At 46.3% G+C, this 19,038-nt stretch overlaps 1 protein-coding gene across 20 annotated transcripts in view; it reads right to left on the reverse strand.

Moving 5' to 3' along the window:
* Positions 1 to 19,038, reverse strand: part of REPS1 (RALBP1 associated Eps domain containing 1) — an 894,243-nt gene that overhangs the window by 722,684 nt on the left and 152,521 nt on the right. For all 20 annotated transcript variants that reach the window (XM_085612456.1, XM_085612466.1, XM_085612457.1 and 17 more), the window contains one exon: positions 6,088 to 6,241. In XM_085612456.1, coding sequence (XP_085468582.1) covers positions 6,088 to 6,241 — 154 coding nt within the window. The remainder of the gene's footprint in view (positions 1 to 6,087; positions 6,242 to 19,038) is intronic.

Below are 19,038 nucleotides of genomic sequence, written 5' to 3' on the forward strand. Positions count from 1 at the left end.
AATAAGGCTGTATCTTTGGTCAACATTCTGGGAGTGTATCCTGAAGTGCATACACAAATTAAATGAGACTGGGGGTGTATAGCCACTGTAAGTGGTCAGGATAACAATAGTGCAAAAGGTATCCTGTGAGCTACTAGCTGGAGGGTGGTACATAGAATTGACGTAGATATTATAGTGTGCAGAATGGTCAGTGGGAGATCTCGTAAGGTTCAGTGGCACTCTGTAGTATGGGTTTATTGTAGCTCAATCCATGGGATATCATCATTCAAATCATGGACATGAGTGCGGAGGCGGAAAACCCATTGTTGGTCTCTCCTATATAGAGTGGATGTGTTCCACGTGGGGTTCGCCTCTAAAATGGTCCAGGTTAGGTGGTCTGCTGTATGTTTAGAATTGATATAATGGTTGCACAGCTTGGTCACTCTGCGTACGCTGCATATTGTGCTTTTGTGTTCACTGATCCGGACTTTAATGGGTCTGGTCATCATTCCCACATAATGTAAGTTACAAGGGCACGTGACAAAGTATACACAGTTCCTTGTATTGCAATTAGTATGTTGCTTTTGGGTCCAGTTGAAGATACCTATATCCAAGTTGTTTGTGTGGCGGGTGGAGGCACAGATGGATAATCACATCTCACTGCTGATAAATTCCATAATGTAGCTTGTTGGATCATAGTCCATGGTCTTGGTCTTGTATGGACTAGGAGGTCTCAGAGTCTGTGTTGTCTTAAAGGCAAACCTTGGGCGTCCCAGCTTTAGGTTACCTATGTTGACAATTTTCCAGTGTTTCAAAACAATGTTTTTAATCCTGTTGGAGAGGGGTGAAGGTCGTGACACAAGCCATATTATCATCTTCTGGTTTTGAAGTGGTGTCTAATAAGGCTTCATGATGATTTTTTCGTGCTCTTTTGTTAGCATCGTTGAACACCTTCTTAGGATATTGTCTTTCCACGAGGTTTCTACTCAGGTCCTCTGCTAGTTTGTTGTAGTCCGTAAGATGGCTGTAATTCTTTCTTAGTCATAAAAACTGTCCGTAAGGTAACTTTTCACGTAGATTGTTGAAAGGGAGTAAGCTGTTACAGTCAGTCTTTTTCCTCCTGAAAGTCTTGGTTTTAAGTTCACCTTGATCCAGGGAGATAAGGAGGTTGAGGAAGGGAATTTCCAAGCTGGACCAGGATATAGTAAAATTCAAGTATGGATCAACAGAGTTTATCCACAAATGGAATTCTTGACAGGTCTCTTCTGTACCGCTCCAAAAAATGAGGATTTCATCAATGTAGCGTTTTCATGTGATGATATCTGTTTGATAGGGGTTGGTGTTCGAGAATATATGAGTGGACTCAAAATGGGACATCTACAGACACCCTAGGCTAGAGGCAAAAGTACTCCCCATAGAAGTGCTGCGTGTTTGATGATACAGTTGGCTCTTATACTGGAAAAAGTTATTTTTTAAGGCAACCATCGCACAATCCACAATGAAGTCCACAGGAGTAGGGGTAGAGATAGTTGTCGTCCTTAAATGGGTGTCTGTGACTCAGATTGTAGCATCAAGCGGGATGATTGTGTAAAGTGTCGTCACATGAAGGGTGACTAAAAATGTGAGTTTTTGTGAGTTTGGCACATTGTTGATAAGATAGAGAACATCCTTGGTGGCCTTGACAAAGGAGGGGGTTTCTTGCACTAGTGGTTGACTTAAGAATTGACTTAAGTGCTCGAGTAGTGATCCAATCCCGGATACTATTGTTGTGCCAGGTGGGGGGCGAATGTCCTTATGGATTTTAGGAGGATGTAGAAGTATGGGGTCCTGGGAGATGTTTTTACAAGAACTCAGCTTCATTTTTGGAGATCCAACCGTTGATTTCTGCTTCGTTGGCCATGATCTTGATCAGTCTCGTGGGGGCATCTGTAGGATCCGCCTCGAGTTTCACCACACATCTACACCCAGCTACCTAGGGCCATTATAACCGTTTAGCAGCCTTAACCTTCTGTTTTTTTTTTTTACTTTTGACAAAAGAATCCACCTTTTAACTCCGCATTGATATCCTCTAGTCATTTGTATGCTCCCTCGCTACCCCATGAGTACTTCCTCACACGCACCATACAGTGAGAATTCAAAAGATCTCCGCAAAAGCGACCCTTTGGGGGACCCGTAGGGCATTGCAGCGCCAGCCAGAGGAGGAGCAACCGCCCTATGATGAAGCATGAAATCTCTTGGGATGTGTGGGGGCAACAAGTAAGAGTCATGCTGACTCTTTTTCCTATTCCCTAAAACAACTCTTCTCCTTCAGGAAAAGTGTCCCCTTGTTTTGGTTCATACTAAAAATGCCACAACACATGTTGTGCAGAATGGAAGGCACTTTAAAAACATTGACTGGTCTCCTTTCTGTATCTTATTGCTATACTTGGGTGTTAAATGGTACTAAAGAAGTGCAACTAATGCCCAGACAGTGTTAACAAGTTTAAAAATGACGAAGCAGATGGTAAATTATTTTGTAGAAACAAGAAACTGATAAAAACTGTAAAACTTTTTACGCTTCCTACGTTGGCGTTAAATAATGCATAGAGGTTATGAGCGAACAAAGGTTTGAGCATGTGAAAAAAGCATTCTCGTGGTCTGTTCTGTTGAAATTAAAAGTTATATTCCCTTTACCATTGTGTCAAAACATATATATACATATATACATATATATATCCATATATAGATATATATAAAATATATTTGGCATTAAATTAAAAAAAGTCATCATAAGCAAACTCCTTTGAGGAAACAACTCATTGAGAAGCACCCTTAAACTAATCTCAATTTGTCGTTTTAAAGAGGATCTCACAGAGGCACTGGAAGAAATCTCATTATCATAGAAGGGATTAAAATGAATGGGTCCAAAAGGGAGGCTCTCTCCAAGTTATTCGCTCTCTTCATGGCACCCCTCACCGAAGACAGATTGATTATATATCGCCATTTAAGAGAGAACGTTTCTCAGGACTGATTCTCTCTGCGCGAACACTAGCACCAACGCCAGATTCTTCCATGAAGTGGTCGAACAGCTGAGAGATATACTGAGTCACAAAAAAAAAAAAAGAGGACGCAGATGGCATGAAGCCGTGGAATGCAGACAGCAGCCTTAGACCTGAAAAATACTGCTGAGCCAAGGCAAGTGGAAGACAGGAAGTTTGGATGCCACAACAGAGGTAAAATACCGGGCCAGAATCGCTCATAGGCAAAACAAATACTGCACATCTGCAAAGATTTTTTTTTTTTACAATATTATATGGTGTTCAACATTTTAATTTGCAAAAAAGAGCAGTGGCACAATGCGCTCTCTCTGGTGCTGGGCTCTCAGAAAACGAGTAGTCGCCATTCATCTCAAAAATAAAATGTACAAAAGCAGTCACATGTTACTTTGTACCTCAGTTTTTACCGTTTTCTTAAGGGGGCTTACGTATTTAAAGTGTGTTTAAATGTGGGAAGAGAAAAAGTAATATAATAGAGAATGACATTTTAAAAATTGTAAATAGGAATACTTCCATGTTCCAGCCTGGCTCTTCAGAGTTCGCCTAAATGGATGAATCTCTGTAGGCTTCATTAATAGGCAATCCGTCATTCAAAAAGACATAGAGACAATTAATCCACTCAAAAATAGCCTCGAATGAAACGACAAGTTGTACGCTCTCATTTAATTTCTCACAGTTTCTGGAGGGAAAAACGCATAGTCGCAGTGCCAAATTTAAGGGTTCACCAAGGTAAATTGCTGTGCCTACAAGCATTTGCAATGCAATAGGTCTCGCATTTACGTGAGTTTGAGCTATTGACATTGCAAATAACAATGCCTTTTATTTTTGTTTTCGTTTTCAAAACATAAATAAAAGGCATTGTCATTTACAATGCCAATAGCTTTAACTCGTGTAACTGCGAGACCTATTGCATTGCAAATGCTTGTTGTTTTGAGAATCTGGTCACCCTATTACAAGGCCAAATATTTTAAAGACTCGGCTTGTGCACTGACTCTCGGAGCCAGAACCGATCCGTGCCTCTGCTACCCCTGTTTATTTGTTAGCTCGTCCAACTCTAAAGATTTATTTTATTCTCCTTAACGTTACCAACATCTGCAGGCAGTGGACGGGGCCTGATGAGCTCGCAGGCAGCACTCGCAGTGTGCGCCGGAAGCTGTAGACCCAAGGTACGCCGGGAGCTGTAGTTCGTTCGTTCCCGGAAGCCGGAAGTGGGGGCGGGACACCTACGAGGCTGGGCCAGCTAGGCAGCTGCTATGGATTGGGAGTGAAGGAGAGCGGCTGGTGCAGCAGTGACCGGCTGCGGCGATGGAGGTGTGCAGTGGCCGTCTGCAAGAGCCGCCGCTGCAGGGTGACAGCAGGTGAGGAGAGACAGAGACTGTAATGGTGGGAGTGGCGCGGCTGTGTGTCTTAGGGGCGGCGTGATGAGTGTGGGGGGTCATCGCTGGGAGTGGTCTTCAGTGGAGCAGCTGCAGTCATATGGGACAGTTGTGTGTAATCCTGTTTTGTGGCCAGAATATTCTCTCCGTCGTGCAGCCGCTTTCCAAAATCTCAGTTGTTTCTGTAGCGAGGTGACATGGTTTTGTTTACTCCACGCAAGTTCCATGCGTGTTGCAAGAGCCTGCCGTCGCTTCATGATTTTGCCTACTCATCCGGAAGAAAAGGCATCGGTGCATTTCTTTTGTGCATTTTGAACTATTATTTTTAAGATTAACATATAGTACCAGCATACATAATATAGGTTGTGCGCATGTCTATTCGTACATGAAAATAAAGGTTGTGCAGTGTAGTTTCACCATAATAATAAGAGGGTGTGCACATGCAATCATACTGTACGTAACACTAATTTTAAAGGGTGTGTACCCATGGCCATCCTATATCCACACCATCGTTATATAATTTACTAATCTCCATTATACACCACATAGTGCAGAGACTAATCCCCCCCATACCCTATTGTTCACCCGCAAGCTGCCATTTGCTGACAATGCCAATATAATCTGTAAATTTCGAACAGTGCGGCTTCGGTCTGTCTCCCTTGAGAGGCATCTCAGTGGCGAGGTGTGTGCACGCGCGCTAGGCAGTCGCGGATGCGGTGAGGGGGGTCGGCAGCGGCGGGGTGTGTGCGCACGCGTCTGTGTGTGTGCGTGTGCGCAAGCGCGTCTCAGAAGCGCGTCCACAGACCCCGATCGCTGTGCGTGCCCCGGTCTGTCTTCCTTGAGAGGCATCACGGCAACAATAGTTCTCGTTGGCGGCAGCGCTTCGCGTTGCATCGCTGTGCAGTGTAGTTTCACCATAATAATAAGAGGGTGTGCACATGCAATCGTACTGTACGCAACACTAATTTTAAAGGGTGTGTACCCATAGCCATCCTATACCCACACCATCGTTATATAATTTACTAATCTCCAGTGTGCACCACATAGTGCAGAGACTAATCCCCCCCCCCATACCCTATCGTTCACCCGCAAGCTTCCATTTGCTGACAATGCCAATATAATCTGTAAATTTCGAACAGTGCGGCTTCGGTCTGTCTCCCTTGAGAGGCATCTCGGTGGCGAGGTGTGTGCGCGCGCGAGTTAGGCAGCCGCGGTGAGGGGGGGGTCGGCAGCGGCAGGGTGTGTGCGCGCGCGTGTGTCTGTGTGTGTGCGTGTGCGCGTCTCAGAAGCGTGTCCACAGACCCCGATCGCTGCCCGTGCCCCGGTCTGTCTCCCTTGAGAGGCATCACGGCAACAATAGTTTCTCGTTGGCGGCAGCGCTTCGCGCTGCAACGCCAGCGAGACCTAAAAATGGCGAACTGATACTGAGAAGGTGCTCCCTTTTAGTGTACAAGCAGATCGGGCCTTCCAATCACATTCCTGCTACTTAGTGACATGGAATTGTGACACTCAGGAGCCCCTTTGAGCGCGGATATAAATATATTTGAAGCTCTCCGATTACATCCATTTTGATAATCGATTTACTAAAGCTAAATCTCACTTGCTCTGCTGATTGAAAATATATGTATAAGAAATTAGATTGACACTTACAACATTGCATTGTTTTCTTTTTGGATCACAAAACACTGCAAGTATACCTGGTTGTGTTTCATTGTATGGTGTCCAGAAAGGACCAGAACCAGTGACTGGGCGCTCATTATTCCCTCCACTGGAATGACGACTGTGCTTCCTCCATGTATGTGGTGAGGTGGGTGGAGACTGCTGAGGTGAAACCACTGGAGATGTAGATTCCTACAGAAAACAGAAATTTTAACAGGTTGTAAGAACAATATTTTCATGCTCATAATGCCCAACTGCCAAAAACACTATTTGTTAATATTTATGAGCCATTCAACATAAAATTTGAAACGAGTGGTAAAAGTCCCACACAATCCTGTGCTCCAATACTTCGAGCGATTAAAATAGTACTCCACATGTATGGATAGGCATACCTTCTGGCTATGTGGGTATCTTTTAGATTTCTCAAGGGGGACGCCTGCACATTTTATGCTGGGGCCGCTTGTAACCCAGAAAATCTACCAATTCAAAAAAAAAAATATTAAAGTAGAGACAGATAGGTGTTTAAAGAAGTGCGACATGCATTGATCCCATCAACTTCTCCTTTCCGTAATGGTCTACAAACTTAAAAGTAAAAATTGCTGCAAACGTCCAATAATCCTGCCTCCCTTACCTCAGCAACATACACTTTACCTGTTCAGTACACTACTTATCGATCAGCATACCAGCCAGGAATAGAATGGGTCAAAACTACAAATATGATTAGGGCATTTTGGTGGGAAACATTTTAGAGAATTTGAGCATGTGTCATGAGGTCAACAGAAAACTGCCTACCATCCGCGGAAAAATAAGTCACCCATTCCGGTTGATGGGAATATCATATGGTAGAGAAAGAATGAAACTGAGACCAGGGAAGTGCATTTTCGTGGCAAATTTGTCAGAGAAATCTTACCAGAGGAATACTTACAGTTTTTGGTGTTGGGAGCATCTATCACTTGTGGACACCTACCAATTATAGACATTTAACCCCTTTGATGCTCATGACGGAGCGGTTCTGTCATGAACATCGGTTGGGCTGTGCTTATGAAGGAACCGCTCCGTCATGAGCACAGCCCCTGGGGGAAGCGCTGGCGCTCCCCCCCGGGGCATCGATCGTGCCCCCACCGAGGGGGATGGCAGCGGAAGAGTTTCCGCTGCCACCCCCGAGCCCCCCCACGCTTCCTGGTGACGTCAGCGCGCGCCAACGTCATCAGGAAGCGCTGGGACGCCCGGAAGCCATTTGCTTCCAGGCGTCCCAGCAGCATGAAGAGGTATGTGGAGCTCTCCGGTGGGAACGCGGGGGCCGCGGCGGTGATTTTCAAAGTATTGAGGCATCGGGGGAGAGGAAAGAGTATTTCCTCTCCCCTGATGTCTCAATACAGTGCATTCCTGCAGCACGATCGCGCACAGCGTCGCGATCGTGCTGCAGGAATGCCACCACTAGGCACCAGGGATGCGTTTTTGTGATAAAGGAAGCGACCCCTTGGGCAAGGGTCGCTTCCTAGGCCCCCAGTATGTCAGCAAGACTTTTCTGCCCCCTCTGGGGGCAGATCGGTTGAATTTTTTTGGCCGTTTCTGCTCCCAGGGGGGGCAGAAGAGCCCACTAGACATCCGGGATCTGTCGGATAGTGTAGGAAGCGACCCCTTGGGCAAGGGTCGCTTCCTGGGCCCCCAATTTTTATGAAGACTTTTCTGCCCCCTCTGGGGGCAGATCTGTTTAGTTTTTTTGCCGTTTCCGCTCCCAGGGGGGGCAGAAGAGCCCACTAGACACCAGGGATCTGTTTCATATTGTAGGAAGCGACCCCTTGGGCAAGGGTCGCTTTCCCGGGCCCCCAATTTTTATTGAAGATTTTTCTGCCCCAGGGATGTGTTTGTTATTGTAGGAAGCGACCCCTTGGGCAAGGGTCGCTTCCTGGGGGCTCAAATATTTTTCAAGACTTTTCTGCCCCCCCTGGGGATAGATCGGTCTTTTGTGTAGCCGTTTCTGGTCCCAGGGGGGGCAGAAGAGCCCACTAGACACCAGGGATGTTATTTATTTGCGTAAAGGAAGCGACCCCTTGGGAAAGGGTCGCTTCCTGGGGGGCCAAATTTTTTTCAAGACTTTTCTGCCCCCCCTGGGGGCAGATCGGTCTTTTGTGTAGCCGTTTCTGGTCCCAGGGGGGGCAGAAAAGCCCACTAGACACCAGGGAATTAGTGTAAATAAAAATAGAAGTGACCCCTTGCTTCCAGGGTGCAATTTTTTATAATATGTATTTGGCCCACCCGCCCCGGGACAGAGTAGCCTTTTTTTTCCTGCTGTTTTCTGCCCCACCTGGCACACAACCCGATTGACCATTTGGGTAGTGACATAGCATGTTATAATGTTTATTGTTGTATGTTTTGTGAATTGCAATTGTAATGTTTATTTTTTACTTTTTTGTTCTAGGTGAAGGCGTTTGCTCTTTTCAGTTTGCAGTTTGCCGTTTTGTTACTGGTGGTTCTGCTGTTTGTGTAGCTTGGTAAAAGACTTTTTTTTGTACAATGTAAATGTGTTTGATTTCTCTGCATGAATTGTTTTTGCAAATGGTGTAATAATAGCAGTATGTTTGTTTTTTGAGTGTCAAAAACTTTTTGCATTGGTGCTCGATGTGTATTTTGTTGTCTTGTGAGTAATTTTTTTTTTTTCTTCTTTCTAGTTGGATATCGTTGGTTTGTTCTGTGTCACTGCAGAGTTGGTTTCTGGTGAGTGCAGCTGTCTCTTGTAATTGAATTGTATAGTTTTTGAGTACATTGATCTTTGTGATAAAGGTACACATTTCTTTACTTACTTGGTTTGCACATTGTTGGTTGTTGTTGACTTGTTTATCTTAGTAAGTATAATGGCTAGCCGCAGGATTACTGCTCAGCAGGTTGGTTTGCTGTTTGAGTCTTCCTCTGAACATGGTTCAGAGACTGACTCTGCATCTGAGGGAGATGAGGCAGGGGACGATTCTGGCAGTGAGTTTTCTCTCCGTATGGAGTCATCGGATGATGAAGATACTCTTAGTGCGGATGAAGTGCCTGTGTTAGGGGAGGAGACTGATGTGCCGATAGTGCAGCAAGAGGCATCTGGGCTGCAGCCTGGGGCTGCAAGGCTTCCCGTTGGTGTAGTGCCGCAAGAGGCTTCTGGGCTGCAGCCTGCAGCTGCAAGGCTTCCCGTTGGTGTAGTGCGGCAAGAGGCATCTGGGCTGCAGGCTGGGGCTGCAAGGCTTCCCTTTGAAAGTGATGACCTCTGGGTTGCCCCTGGCATGGTGCAGCCGGCATTGCCAGAGTTTACTGGTGTTCCAGGGTCTAGAGTGAATACTGAAAACTTTTTGCCGGTAAATTTTTTTCAGTTGTTTATGGACGATGTGTTTTTGGCAGAGATTGTTGAGCAGACTAATTTGTATGCCGAACAGTTTTTGAGGGACAACAGTGCCAGTCTTAAGCCACACTCTAGAGCTACCCGGTGGACTCCCACAAATCTTGAAGAGATGAAGAAGTTCTTGGGTTTAACTTTGTTGATGGGCTTGCTAAGGAAGCCATCAATGGCTTCATATTGGTCTAGCAGTCCCTTGATGGCAACGTCTCTTTTTCCGGCAGTCATGAGTCGTGACAGGTATTTGCTTCTGCTTCGGATGATGCATTTTGTTGATAATGGTTTAGCGTTGCCACGAGATCACCCCGATTGTGACCGTCTTTTTAGGATTAGGCCTGTCCTTGATCACTTTGTTGATCGATTTTCTGAGATTTATGCCCCTGGGAAAGAAATTGCAGTGGATGAGTCTTTGGTGTTGTTCAAGGGCCGCTTGGTTTTTAGGCAATACATTCCTAGTAAGAGGGCACGCTATGGAATAAAGCTGTATATGCTGTGCGACAGTAGGACTGGATATGTGTCTAATTTCAGGGTGTACACTGGTAAGGAATCTAGGATTAACCTCCCTGGTTGTCCGTCCACTTTTGGAGTGACTGAGAAAATTGTTTGGGAACTTGGTAGAGGATTTTTTAACAAAGGCCACCATTTATATGTAGATAACTTCTACACTGGTGTGCGGTTGTTCAGGGAATTGGCCAAAGTGGACACTGTTGCTTGTGGCACAATCCGCTCTAACCGTAAAGGTTTCCCAAAAGAACTTGTTTGTCAAAAGCTTGTGCGGGGACAGTGCAGTGCGTTGCGTTGCGTTGCCAGGAGCTTCTTGCTGTGAAGTTTTCATACAGGAGAGATGTCTACATGCTGACTATCATCCATGATGAAAGCACTGCACCTGTGACTGTGTGGGGTCAGGTCGCTGAAGCGCGCAAACCTGTGTGCATTTTAGACTATAATAGGCACATGGGTGGTGTTGACAGAGTAGATCAGAGGTTGGAACCTTACACTGCTCTTCGTAAGGCTTACATTTGGTACAAGAAGTTGGCTATCCATCTTTTCCACTTGGCAATGTTTAATGCTTTTGTTGTGTCCCAGGAATCTTGCCCTGAGTTAAAGATGACTTTTGCTAAGTTTCAGGAGTCTGTAATAGGCAGCCTTGTTGTAGTGGAACAGGCAAGTGTTCCTAGAGTTGGAGTGGTGGAGGATGTTGCTAGATTGAAAGATCGCCACTTTCCAGATCACATTCCTCCCACACCCTCAAAAGATTTTCCCAGTAGGAGATGTAGAGTCTGTTGGCGAAGAGGTACGCGGAAGGAGAGTCGTATGTACTGCCCCGACTGTCCTTATCATCCTGCACTGTGTCTCCCTGCTTGTTTTAGAGCGTACCACACGCGAAATAATTATTGGGAGCATTCATGAGTGGTAAAGTGAACTGCCTGGTCTGTATTCTTTGGATAATTTGATTCTGTTTCAAGGTTGGTGTTAGTGCAATGTATTTAGTTGCTGATTTTCTGTTAGAAGATTTGTATCTATTTGCGATTTGTTTGTGTTTTTATTTTTTTCTAAAAAAATCCTAAATGTGATGGCGGTGTGTGTAGGCTTGCGCTTGGCTGTTGGTGTGTGTGGACTGGCACTTGGTTGGTGGTGTGCGTGGAATGGTGCTTGGCTGGCGGTGTGCGTGGACTGGCGGTGTGCATGGACTGGCGGTGTGCGTGGACTGGTGCGCGGCTGGTGGTGTGCGTGGACTGGAGCTTGGCTGGCGGTGTGCGTGGAATGGTGCTTGGCTGGCGGTGTGCGTGGACTGGTACTTGGCTGGCGGTGTGCGTGGACTGGTGGTGTGTGCGGACTGATGCCTGGCTGGTGGTGTCCGTGGACTGGAGCTTGGCAGTTGGTGTGCGTGGACTGGTGGTGTGTGCGGACTGGTGCTTGGCTGGTGGAGTCCGTGGACTGGAGCTTGGCTGGTGGTGTGCGTGGACTGGAGCTTGGCAGGCGGTGTGCGTGGAATGGTGCTTGGCTGGCGGTGTGCGTGGACTGGTACTTGGCTGGCGGTGTGCGTGGACTGGTGGTGTGTGCGGACTGGTGCTTGGCTGGAGGTGTCCCTGGACTGGAGCTTGACTGGCGGTGTGCGTGGATTGGCGATTGGCTGGCGGTGTGCCTGGACTGGCGATTGGCTGGCGGTGTGCCTGGACTGGCGCTTGGCTGGCGGTGTGCCTGGACTGGCGCTTGGCTGGAGGTGTGCCTGGACTGGCGCTCTGCTAGCGGTGTGTGTGGACTGGCGCTCTGCTAGCGGTGTGTGTGGACTGGAGCTCGGCTGGCTGTGTGTGAGTAGTGACTTTCTGCTAGTCACTACACACATTGCTAGCTGAGTGCCACGCCACGCAATCCATCAGCATGTGTAGTTGTTGTGTGTGGATTGTGGGCGTTTGAAAGTGATGGGCCCTTGAATGGCGCTGTGTGCTGGTGTGAGTTTTGTTATGTGATGGGCCCGCGGCTGGCGGTGTGAATGGTTTTGTATGTCTCACACGTATGAAAGGTGTATGAATGGCCTGTAAAGAGGTTGGTGCCTTGTCGTGGCTTTACAGCTCACGAGCTGTGAGTCAATGGTTCAGTTTCTCGCCCTTTCAATTATTACCAGTGCATTTCATGTTTTGTGAAATCACTTGCTAATACAATTGTATCTACTGAGCCATCACTCACCCTCGTGCCAAAACCAACCAGTATGTGTGTGTGCTTGCGGATTAGATGGCTGTGCAGTAATATTTATCTTTCTGAAGCAGGGTGTACCTTGTCCCTTTTTGGTGAATTTTGTACTGTGTTGCTTTTGTACCTGGTGGTGCGAATGGTCTTGTTTGTATCACGTATGAAAGGTGTGTGAATGGCCTGTAAAGTGGTTGGTGCCTGGACGTGGCTTTACAGCTCACGAGCTGCGAGTCATTGGTTTGGTTTTTTGTGAATTTAATTATTGACAGTGCATTTCATTTTTGTGAAAGCTCTAGTTGATAAAATTTAATACACTGAACCATGACTCACCCTCGTGCCAAATCCAACCAGTATGTGTGTGTGTGTTTGAGGAATAGATGGTTGTGCAGCAATCTTCATCTTTAGTTTCTCTGCCAAGGTACACTTTCCATGTAAGAATAACCCACCAACTGTAGATATTGTCGAAAACCCATGGGAGTTCATGGTGATGTCTCTCTTGTGAATTCAAAAAGTTTTTTTTATCCCCAATGTCCTGCGAACCTCAAAATGTCTGCCACATTTTCTTTGCAATTTTATTCCAAAATTCTCACGCTGTAGGAACAATAGTTAATCTGGTTTTGCAAGGGGCGTCACTTTGGTTTTTGGCCCGGTGCTCAGCGGCCATCTACGGAAACCTACCAAACCCATGCATTTCTGAAAACTAGACACCCGGCGGCTTCCAGGGAGGTATGGCTGGTGTGGATCCCCCAACGTTTCCTTACCCAGAATCCCCTGCAAACCTCAATTTTAGCTGAAAAAATCACTTTTTTCACACATTTTGGGGTGGGAAAGTTGTGGCATCACCGGGCTCACACAAATTTACCACCACCCAGCGTTCCCCCAGGTCTCCCGGTAAAAATGGTGCCTCACTTGTGTGGGAGGCCCAAGTACCTGCGGCAGGCAAGGGCCCAAAACGTAGTGAGGTGACATCAAAATGGCCTATCACCAAACCACCGGGTTTTGCAAGGGGGGGTCACTTTGGTTTTTGACCCGGTGCTCGGCGGCCATCTAGGGAAACCTACCAAACCCACACATTTCTGAAAACTAGACACCCGGCGGCTTCCAGGGAGGTATGGCTGGCGTGGATCCCCCAACGTTTCCTTACGCAGAATCCCCTGCAAACCTCAATTTTAGCTGAAAAAATCCCTTTTTTCACACATTTTGGGGTGGTAAAGTTGTGGCATCACCGGGCTCTCACAAATTTACCACCACCCAGCGTTCCCCCAGGTCTCCCGGTAAAAATGGTGCCTCACTTGTGTGGGAGGCCCAAGTACCCGCGGCAGGCAAGGGCCCAAAACGTAGTGAGGCGACATCAACATTGCCTATCCCAAATGTCGCCTCACTACGTTTTGGGCCCTAGCCTGCCGCGGGTACTTGGGCCTCCCACACAAGTGAGGCACCATTTTTACCGGGAGACCTGGGGGAACGCTGGGCGGTGGTAAATTTGTGTGAGCCCGGTGATGCCACAACTTTCCCACCCCAAAATGTGTGAAAAAAGTGATTTTTTCAGCTAAAATTGAGGTGTGCAGGGGATTCTGGGTAAGGAAACGTTGGGGGATCCACGCAAGCCATACCTCCCTGGAAGCCGCCGGGTGTCTAGTTTTCAGAAATGTGTGGGTTTGGTAGGTTTCCCTAGATGGCCGCCGAGCACCGGGTCAAAAACCAAAGTGACCCCCCTTGCAAAACCCGGTGGTTTGGCGATAGGCCATTTTGATGTCATCTCACTACGTTTTGGGCCCTTGCCTGCCACGGGTACTTGGGCCTCCCACACAAGTGAGGCACCATTTTTACCGGGAGACCTGGGGGAACGCTGGGTGGTGGTAAATTTGTGTGAGCCCGGTGATGCCACAACTTTCCCACCCCAAAATGTGTGAAAAAAGGGATTTTTTCAGCTAAAATTGAGGTTTGCAGGGGATTCTGGGTAAGGAAACGTTGGGGGATCCACGCAAGCCATACCTCCCTGGAAGCCACCGGGTGTCTAGTTTTCAGAAATGTGTGGGTTTGGTAGGTTTCCCTAGATGGCCGCCGAGGACCGGGTCAAAAACCAAAGTGCCCCCCCTTGCAAAACCAGGTGGTTTTGTGATAGCCCATTTTGATGTCACCTCACTACGTTTTGGGCCCTTGCCTGCCGCGGGTACTTGGGCCTCCTACACAAGTGAGGCACCATTTTTACCAGGAGACCTTGGGGAACGCTGGGTGGTGGTAAATTTGTGTGAGCCCGGTGATGCCACAACTTTCCAACCCCAAAATATGTGAAAAAAATGATTTTTTCAGCAAAAATTGAGGTTTGCAGGGGATTCTGGGTAAGGAAACGTTGGGGGATCCACGCAAGCCATACCTCCCTGGAAGCCGCCGGGTGTCTAGTTTTCAAAAATGTATAGGTTTGCTAGGTTTCCCTAGGTGCCGGCAGGGCTAGGGTTCAAAAACTACAGCTAGTCACTTTGCCAAAAAAGGGTCATTTTTCACTGCAAAATTGAGGTGTGACCACGTTGCGTTTTGCGCCGTTTCCTGTCGCAGGCACTAGGCCGACCCGCACAAGTGAGGTGCCATTTTTCTCGTAGGACTTTGGGGAACGCAGGGTGGGTGGAAATTTGTGGATCCACGCAGATTCCAGAACTTTCCATCACAGAAATGTGGGGAAAATGTGTTTTTTTTGTAAATTTTTTACGTTTGCAAGGGATTCTGGGTAACAGACCATGGTGGGAGGCAGTCAAGTCACCCCATCCTGGATTCCCCTGGGTGTCTAGTTTTCAAAAATGTATAGGTTTGCTAGGTTTCCCTAGGTGCTGGCAGGGCTAGGGTTCAAAAACTACAGCTAGTCACTTTGCCAAAAAGGGGTCATTTTTCACTGCAAAATTGAGGTGTGACCACGTTGCGTTTAGCGCCATTTCCTGTCGCGGGCACTATGCCGACCCGCACAAGTGAGGTACCATTTTTCTCGTAGGACTTTGGGGAATGCGGGGTGGGTGGAAATTTGTGGATCCACGCAGATTCCAGAACTTTCCATCACAGAAAAGTGGGGAAAATGTGTTTTTTTGGTCAATTTTTTACGTTTGCAAGGGATTCTGGGTAACAGACCATGGTGGGAGGCAGTCAAGTCACCCCATCCTGGATTCCCCTGGGTGTCTAGTTTTCAAAAATGTATAGGTTTGCTAGGTTTCCCTAGGTGCCGGCAGGGCTAGGGTTCAAAAACTACAGCTAGACTCTTTGCAAAAAAGGTGTAAATTTTCAGTGTGAAAATGTGGTGTGTTCACCTTAGGTTTTGAGCCACTTCCTGTTGTGGGCACTATACCTACCCACACAAGTGAGGTACCATTTTTATCGGGAGACTTAGGGTAGTTCAGATTTGTAAAGCAACTATTACCTATTGATTTTTGATGCATTTCTCCCTTCCAAATGAAAGACATTGTGTAAAAAAAAAAAAGTCATTTTGAAAAATGACCAATAATTGTCATGCAGGTATGAGTATTCCCAATTTCGAAAATGTCCAAATATGCACTGTTTCTAAACTCTGTAATTTGTTCCCATTTCAGAAATACATAGGTGTCTTTCATACCGATTTTTCCATGTACACATTTTCCCACAATAATTGCTATATACCCGGAACAAAAAAAAAACCATTACAAAATGCTGCTCAGTTTCTTACTCTGGGTTCGTTGGGCTCTTGGTGAACCTAAAAGTCCTATATATCCCCACAACCAGGAAGGTCCACCGGATGTAACGGTACATTGCTTTCAAAGAGATGTCATAATTCGAAGAAGTTACAGGTGAAAACGTTGACTCAAAAGGCTGCTTTTTTCAACAAATTTTTAATTTTTCCTATATTTACCTGTTAGTTTCTATAAAGAAACCTTGATGGATCTACACAAATGACCCCTTGCTGAATTCAGAATTTTGTCTACTTTTCAAAAATGTATAGCTTTCCAGGATCCATTATTGCTTTTCTACCCATTTCTACCATTATCTGGAAGGAGGTTGAAAGCACAAAAAATAGCAAAAATAGGGTATGTCCCAGAAAAATGTCAAAACTGTGTAAAAAATGTTGGATTTCTGACAAAAATCTGTCATTCCCTAAAAGCTGGAGAAATTGTGATTTCAGCCCCACAAACCCTTTGATATCATTTGCAGAGAAAAACCCAGACGCTTTCATTTGCAGCCAGTTTTCCCCATTTTTCACAAAAAAACCAAAATGTTGCTGTATTTTGACTAATTTCTGGGAACCCTCTAGGAGAATCCACAAACCCTGGGTACCTTTAGAATCCCCATGATGTTGGAAGAAAAGGACGCAAATTTGGCGTGGATACCTAATGTGGTCAGAAAGTTACAGGGGCCTAAGCGCGCACTACCCCAAATAGCCCAAAAAAGGCTTAGCACAGGAGGGGAAAAGGCCTAGCAGCGAAGGGGTTAAAAGACACAGGGAGGCCAAGGATCTCGGAGTTATGAGCCCTGTGCCACAATTTCATATTAATAATGTCTTGCAAATCTCACACTTTAGTGAAAAAAAACACTAGTGCCTCAAAGTTACAAGCCTAAAAGATTTACGAGCCTTACAGACATCTTATAGAGGCATATATTCTAGCATTCTGTATTTCCATCCTTCTGATGAAGATGGTACTCCAACAAGTGTGGTTGGGGATATCATATAGAAGGGAGGGTGGCCTACAAATGTGATTAATCAGACAAATATATTGGTTGAGATGTCCACAGTTCTGGGCTTTGAGACAACTACCTGCTAATCCCAAACATTTATAAAAACTAGAGGCTGCGGGAAATCCAGGGTGGTGTGCAATGTGTAGAACCCACACGCTTTCTTACCCACCATGTCCTACAAATGTTAATTTGTAGCTGGAAAAGAATACTTTCTCAATTAAAGTGCGGTGAACCATCTTTGCTCTCAATCAAATAAGTCCTACAATGTGGCATTCCAACTCCTCTAGCCCCATTCTTCAGCCCAAATTATGCCCCATCAAAAAACCTGGCAACAGTTTTCACCAGGAGGAGTGCAAGAATGCAGGATCGTACAATAATTGCAACTGGGTGTAAAATCCAGGGTTTATAGCACAAATCTTAAGAAATAACAAATATTTTACATCCGCAGACCGTTAAGGGTAAGGAATGTTTTCACAAAACACGAAGTCACACGTCTATAGATTACGCCATTTCCACAGTCTATTGAAATATCCGCGGGGGGGGGGGGGTGTTATGGAAGCGAAGCAACCCCGCGAACAAAAACTAGTCAAATCCCAAACCATGCTTCCAAAACGCTCCACATACAAAGGAAATTTTCATCTGTGTCTGTGTTGCACTATGGTCGTCCACCTCTGTGGTCCCATTATGGCAATGTAGGATAGCTAGGTCGAGGGCATATAGAGATCAGACACTAGTCATGGTGAAGAGTTTATGCAAATTCACCAGATAGAAATAAATAAATCTTTTCTTTCAGTCAGTGTAGTTGGCAAGTCCTCTCATCCGCTTCCAGATCAAACAGAAATGAAGACGTTGGGTAAAGGTCAAAGCCACTGCAATATTATTTTTTTTCAATAGATAATACAAACAATTTTTCAAGTCCAGGGGCCATATTATACATTATGTCCCGGGGGTGCGATGGGCATGTGCGCCCACAGGGCACAATAGTATTACAGAAGGGGCAGCAGCCACTTATGCGTCCCCTTCTGTAATACTGATAGCGCTGGAGCGCATGTAGCGCCAGCCATATCATATGACCCCATGCAAATGAGGGAATCACTTTGGCGCTGCGGCCACCCCGTATTACTGATGCGGGCACAGAGCCAATCAATCAATCAGGGAATTATTAAGCGCGCTACTCACCTGTGAGGGTCTCAAGGCGCTAGAGGAGGGTGGGAGCAGCTCCGGTCAGTTGAAGAGCAAGGTCTTGAGGGTCTTTCTGAAGATGTGTAGGGTGAGGGTGCGTCTGATGTTGATCGGCAACTCTTTCCAGGTCTTGGCCGCGATGAAGGAGCAGGTTCTTCCACCGGTTCTTGCTCTGCGAATGCGTGGGGGTTCGGCGAGGTCGGCAGATCGGAGGTTCCTCTTGGGTACGTGGAAGGAGATTGTCGTTGAGATATTGAGGTCTGGTGTTGTGGTGTTAAGAGATCCCGAAGGCAGCCCTCTTGAAGGGAGTCACAGGTACACCCTGTACACCTTGTTGCAGGCGAGTGGAGTCACTCACTGCACCTGCCTGCAAGGGGATCTCTCTTCCCTCTCGAAAGTGCAGATAGGTTGCCGCCTGCACAGTGAAACACAAATAGGCTTTGAAGAAGCCACTCCATATTTCACTTGAATGTGCTGCTCTCAGGACAGTGCGAGTTCGTGGCTGCTCCGGGGGGCAGTGCATTCTGCATAACAGGAAGCATTTTCCCTATTCATGCCCGACACATCATTTGGAAGGTCGGAGAATAACACCCCCAATCTGCTGCTCATGAAAAGTTTTGAACAAGGTGACCTGCCACCACAACCCAATTAATTGTCTGTTACTCAAAACAATACCTAGCATCTATAGCGTAATGCTGCTCTCATATCTGCCATACTTAGGGGAAGGATATTCTGAGGGTTGGACTTGAAACATAAAATAACTGGAAATATTTGTAATATCGCTACCAAATTTCTTTTGACTAAAACAAGGATGATCCTCCCCATGGATCTTTGGTGTGTGGGTGGTGGGGGAGGAGGGGCAGGTGCGGGTGGTTTATCCCCTATGAGAAAGGCATTAAAGGTAAAATTGTGCTAGTTCAAATTTTCCTAAAAAGTGGCCAGAAAGGCACAGGCTTTACAGTAGACAGTTCATACAGTCAAAAAATACTAGATACAGTGTCTAACTTTAAGATGTATGTAGACACTTTCCTTAGCTCCCCTTTACAACTCTATT

This window comes from Triturus cristatus, chromosome 6 (genome assembly GCF_964204655.1).
Source record: "Triturus cristatus chromosome 6, aTriCri1.1, whole genome shotgun sequence".
Classification (NCBI taxonomy): domain Eukaryota; kingdom Metazoa; phylum Chordata; class Amphibia; order Caudata; family Salamandridae; genus Triturus; species Triturus cristatus.